At 45.6% G+C, this 11,800-nt stretch overlaps 1 protein-coding gene across 4 annotated transcripts in view; it reads right to left on the minus strand.

The window, feature by feature from the left end:
* Nucleotides 1–9,881, minus strand: part of NCLN (nicalin) — a 48,548-nt gene extending 38,667 nt beyond the window's left edge. For 2 of the 4 annotated variants that reach the window (XM_070744681.1, XM_070744687.1), the window contains exon 1: nt 9,517–9,825. In XM_070744681.1, coding sequence (XP_070600782.1) covers nt 9,517–9,703 — 187 coding nt within the window. In that variant the 5' untranslated portion in view covers nt 9,704–9,825. Of the gene's footprint in view, nt 1–9,516 lie in introns of all 4 variants that reach the window. The other 2 variants (XM_070744695.1, XM_070744671.1) reach the window with 2 other exon arrangements.
* Between the last annotated feature and the right edge of the window lie 1,919 nt (nt 9,882–11,800).

The following is an 11,800-nucleotide window of genomic DNA, read 5'->3' on the forward strand; positions in this document are numbered from 1 at the left end:
AGTGTGCCTGGGCTGGGTTTTTTTAAAGTCCCTTCCCCCTCCCTCCCAAAATGGGGATGTGGCACTTTGGAGGTGAATAAGAGTGTGTGACACCCTGCCTCCTTCCGGTGTACCCTTTGCTCTCTCCCTCTGCATTCTGAGGAGCTTTAGTTTAATTCAACTTTAAATTTATGACCCTTATTTGTGGTTTTATTGTTTCATATAATTGGATGCCCATAAATTATTGTAGAGCCGGGTGCCATGCAAGTTTAATAAATGCCAGATTTACTTTTTCAAACAGCAGTAACAATAACTAACTAACTCTAACTAAGCAGTAACTAACAATCCTGGGTCTAGAAAGCTTAGAACGACGACGCCTAAAACACGATTTAAGTATTGCCCACAAGATCATATGCTGCAACGTCCTACCTGTCAACGACTACTTCAGCTTCAACCGCAACAACACAAGAGCACGCAACAGATTCAAAGTTAATATTAACCGCTCCAAACTTGACTGTAGAAAATATGGCTTTAACAATCGAGTTGTCGAAGCGTGGAACTCATTGCCAGACTCAGTAGTGTCAATCCCTAACCCCCAACATTTCTCCCTTAGACTCTCCACGATTGACCTCTCTAGGTTCCCAAGAGGTCAGTAAGGGGCGTACATAAGTGCACCGGTGTGCCTTTCGTCCCTTGTCCAATTGTCTTTCCTTTATTTCATATATCATATATATTGTCTTCCTTTTTTTCTTCCTATTTTTCTTTATATATATTACCTCATGTCTATTCTCTTCTATGTATTGTGTATTGGACAAAATGAATAAATAAAATAAAATAAATAAAGTATATGTGTGTTAATAAAGAAACCCACATAACATTGGAAAAGCAATTCAGAACCTGCCAGAATTTCTGATCTTTCTTCTGATATCAAAGTAAATGGGTACAAGATGCATTGCCAACACATCACAATGTATGACATAAACCCACACCAAGCTGAAGTGTCCAACAGGAACTGGACAGATTCCACTCCTGAATGTGTAAAGTAGTCCGTGACTTGCAACCACAGTGGACTCCAAAATTTATGTCGTTCAGCGAGACACTTGAATGAGTTTTGCCCCATTTTACCACCTTTCTTGCCATTGTTGCTTAGTAACACAGTTACTAACTGTACTGTACTGTACTACTGTTATGTTGTGAGCCGCCCCGAGTCTTCGGAGAGGGGCGGCATACAAATCTAATAAATTATTATTATTATTATTATTATTAATAATAATAATAATAATAATATATGTCATCTGGCGGGCCCCAGGGGAAGAGCCTTCTCTGTGGTGGCCCCGGCCCTCTGGAATCAACTTCCCCCGGAGATTAGAACTGCTCCCACCCTCCTTGTCTTCCGTAAACTACTTAAGACCCACCTATAACGCCAGGCATGGAGGATTTGAGACATCTTTCTCCCAGGCTTATTATAATTTATGTTTGGTATGTATGTGCTGTGTGGTTTTTAATTATGATAGGGTTTTTAGTTTTTTAATATTAGATTTGTGCCATTATAATATTGTTTTTATCATTGTTGTTGTACAAATCTAATGAAGAATTATTATTATTATTATTATTATTATTATTATTATTAATTTATTCGGGGGGTTTTATGCCGCCCTTCTCCTTAGACTCAGGGCAGCTTACAACATGTTAGCAATAGCACTTTTTAACAGAGCCAGGCTATTGCCCCCATAATCCGGGTCCTCAGTTTACCCACCTCGGAAGGATGGAAGGCTGAGTCAACCTTGAGCCAGTGATGAGACTTGAACCGCTGACCTGCCGATCAAGCAGTCAGCTTTAGTGGCCTGCAGTGTTGCACTCTACCCAGTGTGCCACCTCAGCTCGTTGTTAAGCGAATCTGTTTCCCTTAGTGACTTGCCTTGTCCGAAGGTTGCAAAAGGTGATCACGTAACCCTGAGATGCTGCAACTGTCCTAAATGTGAACCAGTTGAACATGCATCTGAAATCTGATCGTGTGACCACGGAGAGGCTGCAATGGTTGGAAGGGTGAAAAATGGTCCCAAGTCCCTTTTTTCAGTCCCGTTGTAACTTTGAACAGATGCTAAACAAACTGTCAAAAGTCTACCTGCATTAACAAGAACGTCAATGCAATATTGTGATGTGTGTCGGCAAGACGTTATGGCGGAAAGGAAGAAACATTGCTTTTCCTTTTTTACATTACAGAGAAATAGTTACACAAGCCACCTCTGTGCAGGGAAGGATCATAGATTAAGGCAGTGATGGTGAACCTTTTTTTCCTCCGGTGCTGAAAGAGCCTGAGAGTGTGCTATCACACACACACACACGAGAGTGCCCACATTCATAATTCAATGCCTGGGGAGGGTGAAAACAGCTCCCCCCCCCCCGAGGCCCTCTGGAAGCTGGAAACAACCTGTTTCCCAACTTCTGGTGGGCCCAAAAGGCTTGTGTTTTGCCCTCACACATCCCCCCCCCCCTAAGGCTCTCTGGAGGCCAAAAACGCCCTCCCAGAGCCTCTGTGCAAGCCAAAAATCACCCACATGCACATTGGAGCTGAGTTAGGGCAACAGCTTGTGTGCCAGCAGATATGGCTCCACGTGCCACCTATGGCACCCGTGCCATAGGGTTGCCATCACCGGATTGTATTGCTCTAATGGCCACCTAATGAGAAGGAAGGACTTCCTGGAGAAAAGCCTAGTGCTGGGAACGATTGAGGGCAAAAGAAGAAGGGGACGGCAGAGAACGAGGTGGCTGGATGGAGTCACTGAAGCAGTCGGCGTGAGCTTGAAAAGAGAATGGTAGAGGACAGGAAGGCCTGGAGGAACGTTGTCCATGGGGTTGCAATGGGTCGGACACGATGTCACAACTAATAACAAATGATGGCCCAGGCTTTAATAACAGGTAGTTAACCACAGGCAGAGATAAAAACCAGACCTGGCAATTAAGAAACATGGCAACTTTAAGACTTGTGGATTTCAACTCTAAGAATTCTGGGAGTCAAAGTCCACAAGTCTTAAAGTTGCCAAGTTTGAAGACCTCTGTTTTAAAAAGTTGTTTCCTCCATGAGTTTTGAAGTTCCATAATACATGTGAGTCTTTGACTGACAACCAGAGCGGACATGATAGCAGTCTGCAGGTATACGAGGGGTTGCCACAGAGAGGAGGGGATCACTTTATTCTCCAGGGCACTCGAGGGCCGGACGAGGAACAACGGCTGGAAGCTGACCAAGGAAAGATTCAACCTGGAAATAAGGAAGAACTTCCTGACGGTCAGAACGATCAACCAGTGGAACAACCTACCAGCGGACGTTGTGAACTCCAATACTCTGGACATTTTAAAGAGGAAATTGGACTGCCATTTGGCTGGGAAGCTATAGGGTTCCTGCTTAGGCAGGGGGTTGGACTTGATGACCCGCATGGTCCCTTCCAACTCTAACAAACAATCAATCAATCAGTCAATAAATAAATAAATAAAAACCAGAGGCTCAGCCACCATTCAAAGTTAAGACAGAACTCCTCCCAAAGGCACTCAAAACCCAAACCTGAAGTTCCAATAGGTGCCATACATTTTGGGACTCAGCAACCATCCTGCATTTACAACCATTTTAGAATATAGATCAACAGAGTTGGAAGGGACCCTGGAGGTCTTCTAGTCCAACCCCTTGCTCAGGCAGGAAACTCTGTATCGCTTCAGACAAATGATTTTACAATTTCTTCTTGGAACATTCACAACTTTTGGAGGCAAGTGGTTCCACTGGTTGACACACACACCTTCTTCTTTGTGGCAACCCGAGATATCAGAATACCGCTATCATGTCACCCCCTAGTCCTTTTCATTACCCAATTCCAGAAACTATTCTTCTTTTCCAGACTCCCTCAGTCACATCATCAAACATTTAACACATTTTTGGCTGGAAACCGGAGTTTATTGCCAGTTTCCAGCCAAAAACATCCAGGACAATTGGACTTCCTGGTTTTTCTTTAGAAACATAGAAGACTGACGGCAGAAAAAGACCTCATGGTCCATCTAGTCTGCCCTTATACTACTTTCTGTATTTTATCTTAGGATGGATATATGTTTATCCCAGGCTGTTTAAATTCAGTTATTGTGGATTTATCTACCATGTCTGCTGGAAGTTTGTTCCAAGCATCTACTACTCTTTCAGTAAAATAATATTTTCTCACATTGCTTTTGATCTTTCCCCCAACTAACTTCAGATTGTGTCCCCTTGTTCTTGTGTTCACTTTCCTATTAAAAACACTTCCCTCCTGGACCTTATTTAACCCTTTAACATATTTAAATGTTTCGATCATGTCCCCCCTTTTCCTTCTGTCCTCCAGACTATACAGATTGAGTTCATGAAGTCTTTCCTGATACGTTTTATGCTTAAGACCTTCCACCATTCTTGTAGCCCGTCTTTGGACCGGTTCAATTTTGTCAATATCTTTTTGTAGGTGAGGTCTCCAGAACTGAACCCAGTATTCCAAATGCGGTTTCACCAGCACTCTATATAGCGGGATCATAGATCATTTGAAGACATTTTGCTGCTGCTTCAGAACCGAAGCACTTTTGAAACATAAATGACAAAACAATGGATTGCATTCGCTCAATAACCACTGCAAAGAAGATTGGAAAGTCGATCACGGCCACATGATGACTCACTTAATGACCAGCATGACTTACACCTGTAATTTGAGGCTCAATTGTGTTGTAAATCGAGGACTACCTACATGGACAGGGATCTGACAGAAAGACTGCAATATTTGAAGACACAACAGGCCATAATTGTAGCTTGAGTTCCTGCCGCATTTATCTTCCCTATGCAATTCTGCAAGAGCACTGAATTACATCACAGTGCAATGCACTATTGCAATAACCCACTACTGAAGTAGAACTATTTCTTAATATTAGAAAGCTTTCTCAGGCTAGCTTTTTCTCCATGTAGTAAGACGCTACTTTAAATTACGCTGCTGTTCTGCTTTAATCTTAGCTAGCTTTTCTTGCTTAGGGATAGTCCTCTATTTAGAGCTGTTTGTTTAGTGACAGCTACAATGGCACTGGACAAAGCAACTTATGAATGTTTTTCACACTTATGACCATTGCAACGTCCCCAGTGTCCTGTAATTAAGATTTGGACAACTGGCATGTATTTATGATTTGTGTGATCCCTTTTTGACACCTTCTGACAAGCAAAATTAACGGGGAATCCAGATTCATTTAACAATCACATTCACTTAACAATCAGTAACAACTCTAGTGATTCAGTTAAAAACCATGGCAAGAAAGGTCATAAAATGGGGCAAAACTCATAACCTTAGTAACAGAATATTTGGGTTCAATTGTGGCATAAGATGAGGACTCCCTTTATTATGTGCCCATTTATTTCCCACCAATCTATGGGGTGGCTGGGAGTCGAAAATGACTTGCTGCACCAACCAACCAATCCATTTTTAGAACAGGCCAGGGTTACTTAGGCCTTTTGCCTCGGACTCACCCCGAAAGAGCAAGCTCTCTCTAAATAAACATAGAAACATAGAAGACTGATGGCAGAAAAAGACCTAATGGTCCATCTAGTCTGCCATTATATTATTTCCTGTATTTTATCTTAGGATGGATATATGTTTATCCCAGGCATGTTTCAATGCAGTTACTGTGGATTTACCAACCACCTCTGCTGGAAGTTTGTTCCAAGGATCTACTACTCTTTCGGTAAAATAATATTTTCTCATGTTGCTTTTGATCTTTCCCCCAACTAACTTCAGATTGTGTCCCCTTGTTCTTGTGTTCACTTTCCTATTAAAAACACTTCCCTCCTGAGTCTTATTTATATAAGGTTATATAAAAAAAAGCTTCACAAAATTATAGTGGGGGAAATAAGATTCCAATAGAAAATGAAAAAAGTTCCAAGAAATGAGAAAATTCAGGTTGTAGTTTCAAGGGGCACCTGGATTCCTTCAGTGGAGAGGTGGAGAGATGGCTTCAACACATAGGCCCTTCACATACCAAACTTCCTCCAACTTGTCTGACAATCCTACTTAAGTGCAGAAGAGAGGTCCATTGACCAAAAGATCACCCCTGCATTGCTATGATTGGATCCTGGCATTGTCAGTTAGGCTGCATTAAGTAGGACCTTTGTCCAGACCTTGCAGAAATTCCAGCCAAAGGGTGGACCCAGCCAGATAGACCCAGGTGAAGTAAGCAGCTGTGTCATGCTTGCTCCTCCCTTCCCCGAAGAGCTTCTTGGCAGACCCTCCCCCATAAAGGAGAATGTTCATAACTCAGGGCTGAAATCAGGGGTCCTTTGTGTTCTCTGAGCTTAGTTTTTTTGCAGATGTTTCGTTACTCAAATTAAGTAAAATCATTGTGTGATGACAACTAGTTTGGGTCATGAAGGGTCTGCCTTCTATTAGCCTTAAAGACAAGGACCATGGGGTTCTTGGTGCTCTCTGAGCTGAGTTTTCTTGCAGGCTTTTCACGACTCAAACTAGGTAACATCATCAGTGTTAGAAAAGGTGGAGAGAAAGGGATGGCGGGGGAGGGGGGTCTTTGGTGTTCTCTGACTTGTTTGTTTTCGTGCAGATGATTTCATGACCCAAACTAGGTAACATCATCGGCCACTAGTATATAAAATGACAGCAAACCCTATTCTCTTACTAGTATTGATGTTACTTTGGAGCAGTGTTTTTCAACCAGTGTGCCGCGAGACATGGTCAGGTGTGCCGCGAAGCTCAGAGAGAGAAAGAAAACAAGAGAAAGAGAAAGAAAGAGAAAGAGAGAGAAAGAAAACAAGAGAAAGCAAGCAAGAGAGAGAGAGAAAGAAAGAGAACAAGAGAGAAAGAAAGCAAGAGAGAGCAAGAGAGGGAGGGAAGGAGGGAGAGAGAAAGAGCAAAAAAGAGGAAAGAAGAAAGAGAGAAAGAAAGGGATGGTGAGAGAAAAAGGGAGAAATAGAGCGAAAGGGAGGGAGAGAGAATTTTTTTGTCCAAACTTTTTTTAGCCCGCACCCACCCAATGTGCCCCATGATTTTGTAAATGTAAAAAATGTGCCGCGGCTCAAAAAAGGTTGAAAATCACTGCTTTGGAGGGTCGTGAAACGTCTACCAAAAAAAAGCTCACAGAGCACCAAAGACCCACAACAGTCCCGTCCCCCCCAGAGATCCATACTGCCCCCCTCCCCCTTTGTAAGAACTTGAAAACGCACCTATGTCGGCAGGCTTGGGGGTCACTAGACCCCAGCCTCTGCCCAGTAAATGTATTGAATGCGACAGTATGGATATGATTGTTCGTTTTTTAAATGACTAGTTTTAAGACAAATTTTTAAAGTAATTATTCTATTAATTGGCTTAGGAATGTTTTATATTGTATCTTTTAACCAAAGTGTTTGTGAGCCGCCCCGAGTCCACAGAGAGGGGCGGCATATAAGCCCAATTAATAAAATAAATAAACAGTCCACCTCATCTTCTCCACCAGGTCTGCCCCTTTTCTAGCGCTGGTGATGTTACCAAGATGGGTCATGAAATGTTTGCAAGAAAACAGCTCAAAAAGCACAAAGGACTCCACAGGCATTGTCCTCATCATTGTGGTCCTCCTCCACCCCTCTCTCCTAGCACTGATGAGGATACCTAGGTGGGTAATAAAACATCAACAAGAAAACAACCCAGCTCAGAGAGCATCAAGCACTCTCCTCCCCCTCCTCTCTATAAACCCGACCCCCTTCTAGCCCTGATGATATTAGCTAGATGGGTCATGAAAGGTCTGCAAGAAAATAACCAAGCTCAGAGAACAAGGACCCCACATTCTTCCTCCTCCTCCTCCTCTCCCTTCTAGCACCGATGTTGTTACCTAGGTGGGTAATAAAACAGTCACAAGAAAACAATCAGGCTCAGAGAGCCTCAAGCACTACAGCCATCTCCCTTCTCTCTGTAAACCCCACACCCTTCCAACATTAATGATGTTATCTAGTTGTATGATGAAACATATGCAAGCTCAGAGAGCACTCTCCTCCTCCAGTCCACAAACCCCACTGCTTTCTAGCACTGCCGGTGCTACCTAGCATAGCAATGAAATGCCTGTAAGAAAACCATCACACTCCGAGAGCACCAAGGACCCCATAGTCATCTTCCTCCACCTCTCTTCTCCTGCTCCTCCTCCTCCCCTTTTCCTTCCTCCTCCCTCTCTTTTCCTCAACCCCATAAGAACCTAAGAACAGCCATGCTGAATCAGGCCAAAGCCCATTGAGTCCAGCATTCTGTGTCACAGTGGCCCACCCATTGTCCTTGGGGATCTTGAGCAGAAAGAGAAGGCAAGACCCTCCCTTTCCCTTGACCCCCAACAAATGGGACCCAAGGGAATCCTGCCTGCCTCAACCAACATAGAGGCAGCACATGGACATCCGTTTCAATAACCAGCTATGATACACTTGGCATCCATGAATCTGTCTAATCCTGCCTTGAAGTTATCCAGGCTGACAGCTGTCACAACTTCTGCTGGAAGTGAATTCCATAAACCAAGGACCCTCTGGGTAAAGAAATATTTCCCTTGATTTGTCCTCACTTTCTTCCCTGTGAGCTTTAGGGAGGGGCCCCCTCGTCCTAGTATTGTGTGATGGAGAAAATAATTTTTCGCTATCTACCTTTTCTATACCACGCAGGATTTTATACACTTCGATCAAGTCACCCCTGAAATGCCGTCTTTCAAGGCTGAAGAGACCAAGACAACCTGGTATCACTCCCCTTCTAGCACTGATGATGTTACCTAGGTGGGTAATAAAATATCAGCTAGAAAACAATCAAGCTTAAAGGCCATCAAGCACTCTACAGCAGGGGTGCTGGCTGAGGAACTCTGGGAGTTGAAGTGCACAAGTCTTAAAGTGGCCAAGGTTGGAGACCCCTGCTCTACAGTCCTCCTCTCCTCTCTGTAAACCCCACTCCTCTTTTAGCACTAGTTGGGTCATGAACCATCTGCAAGAAAACCACCAAGCTCAGAAAGCACCAAGAACCCCACAGTCCTCCTCCTCTGCACAAACTGTTCTCCCTTCGAGCAGTGATGACGTTAACTAGTTGGGTCATGAAACGTCTCAGAGAGCACCAGGGACCCCCTCATCTACCAGCTGCCCCCTGCTTGAATTTCAGGGCCAATTGTCCCAAAGAGGGAACCTTCTGGAAGGCCTATTTGGGGGGGCGGGGTCCCCTATTTCAAAATGAGGGGGTGCTTTCAGACGGGGGGGGCAAAGGGGCGCCCATGAATCAGCTGCTTCCCCCTCCCCTATCAGGCTAGCCAAGGCGAAGCTGGGGAGGGTTTACAGCGTTGGAAGGGGCCTTGGGTCTTTATCGCCAGGCTTCTCGAAAGCCAGGCCTCCACCCCACCCCCGGGGGGCTTCTCAGGGCCCAGAGAAGGCCGGACTCCAGCTCCCATCGTCCCCAGCCCTGGTGGGAGAGGGGAGTGGCGGATGGGTGCTGGGGTCCGGCGCTTGTGAGGGGGGAGGCCCCGGAGAAGACAGAGAGCCCCCCTCCCCTCACTGACCGTAGGGCTGCCCCCCGAGCTCGTACTGCTGCATGCGGTAGACGGTGAACTCGTGGGCGGCCGAAGCCGGCGGCGGGCCCAGCAGCAGCAGCAGGACGGCGGGCAACACCAGCAGGAAGCTGAGCGGCAGGCACGAGGCCTTCAGCAGAACCGAGCCCAGCACCTCCTCGCCGGCCTCTTCCAGCATGACGACGGCGGCGGCAGCTCCCGGGCGCGAAGGGACGAGGAGGAGAAACACCTCAGCCAGAGAAGGGGCGCGGGGCACGCCGGGAAGTGGAGTCCGACCGCCTGGCCCCGCCTCCTCATCCCTCCCCAGCGCGAGGCCCTCTGGGAAGCGGGGATCATGTGCGGCTCTCAACCGTCTTTCCTCTCCGGCGCAAGGCACGCTGGGAAGCGAGGGTCGCGTGCGGCTCTCAACCGCCTTCTTCGCCGGAGCCGGGCAGGCTGAGAAACGGAGGCGCGTTTTTACACACACACACACCCTTCTACTTCTGAGGTGCTTCTCCGGAGGGAATTTCTGCGGTTCCTCTAAAGTTGTGCGTTCGGCGGGATGCGGGGAAGGGGTGTCAATGTAGTTTATCTCCCTGAGCTCATAGAGCAGTGTTTCCCAATCTTGGCAGCTTGAAGATATTTGGACTTCAACTCCCAGAATTCCCCAGCCAGCGAATGCTAACTGGGGAATTCTGGGAGTTGAAGTCCAGATATCTTCAAGTTGCCAAGGTTGGGAAACACTGCTCTAGAGGAGAGAGAAAGGAGACGGGGGGGGGAAGCGAACGCTCGCTTATAAGGCATGCTGGGAAATGGAGTCTTTCATAGCCTGCACCCCGATTCTTTCGCCGTTGGGATCGTCTTTTTTGAGGACATGCGCAGAGTCTCGCGGCATAGGACATGCGCAGGGCAGGCCGAAAATCTAAAACGGCGCTCCCCCTTTTTTTTTGGTCCGAGTGCGCAAGGCACGATGGGAAATAGAACTATCCCTAAAGCGGCGTCCCGACCTCTCCATTGAGTCGCGCAAAGCTTGCTGGGAAGCTATTCGCGCGTTGGTTGATGGGAAAAAGGCCGAAAGAGATAGGAATCATTACTTCAGAGTGATTTAGTGAACTTCGTAATTTAAACGCGCGTCCATTCTGTCTCTTTATTTGTACTTCTTTATATTGCAGGCTTCTAAAAACATTTGGTCCATAATGGCATCTGCAATGCAAGCTAGAAAAATACGCGATGAAAAATTATCATCCTTCCATCCCTAGCAACAATTACAAGACCATAGATCAGCAATCTCCAACCATGGCAACTTTAAGACTTGTGGACTTCAACTCCCATAATTCCTCAGCCAGCAAAGCTTACTGAGGAATTAGCAAAGCTGGCTGAGGAAGTCTGGGAATTGAAGTTCACAAGTCTTAAAAGTTGTCAAGGTCGGAGAACCCTGCCATAGATATATGTAAACTGAAAGATGTACAGATCCTGAAATTCTGGGTTCCTTTTCATCCCCCCCCCCCAGGAGTTCTCAATTGTACAGTACTATACTTTTATCAAAGTTATTTTCATATTTGTCAAATTTAAGACGAATGGACTCCAGTTCCCAGAATGCCCCAGTCAGCATTTGTGAAGTTCAACTTCCAGAATGCCTATGTCAGGGATGGCAAGCCTGTGTGTGCCGGCCACGCACAGATGCTCCGGGAGGGTGTTTTTTGTTTCCAGGGAGCCTCCGGGACATGGGAGAGGGCGTTTTTACCTCCCCCGGCTCCGGGGAACCCTTTGGAGCCTGGGGAGGGCGAAACATGAGTCTACTGGGCCCATCAGAAGTTGGGAAACAGGCCATTTCCCGTCTCCAGAGGGCCTCTGTGGAGCAGGGGAAGCTGTTTTCGCCCTCCGCAGGCATTGAATTACGATTGTGGGCACTCACGCATGTGCGATAGCACGCACCCACAATCTTTTGGCACCCAAAGAAGAAAAGGTTTGCTAGCACTAGCCTGTTATCTGGGGCATTATGGGAGTTGAAATCCACTCATCTTTTAAGTTGCCAAGTTTGAAAAACACTGATTTATATCCATTGCTTTTTTTATACACAAAACATAATCAAATATTTGTTTGTTGTCTATAGAACAGAAAGCAAGTCCAGTTTAAAATATTTTGTTAATATCCCAGTAGCAGCTATCAAAAAAATGAGGGAATAATATTTTTTTAAAAAAAACAGGTTTATTGATTTCCAGTATTTTTTCATGTTAGTGAATATATATAATGTGCAAAACTCTTCAAGGAAATTATCCAGAAGACAGACACATTG

Source organism: Erythrolamprus reginae, chromosome 1, assembly GCF_031021105.1.
Source record: "Erythrolamprus reginae isolate rEryReg1 chromosome 1, rEryReg1.hap1, whole genome shotgun sequence".
Lineage (NCBI taxonomy): Eukaryota > Metazoa > Chordata > Lepidosauria > Squamata > Dipsadidae > Erythrolamprus > Erythrolamprus reginae.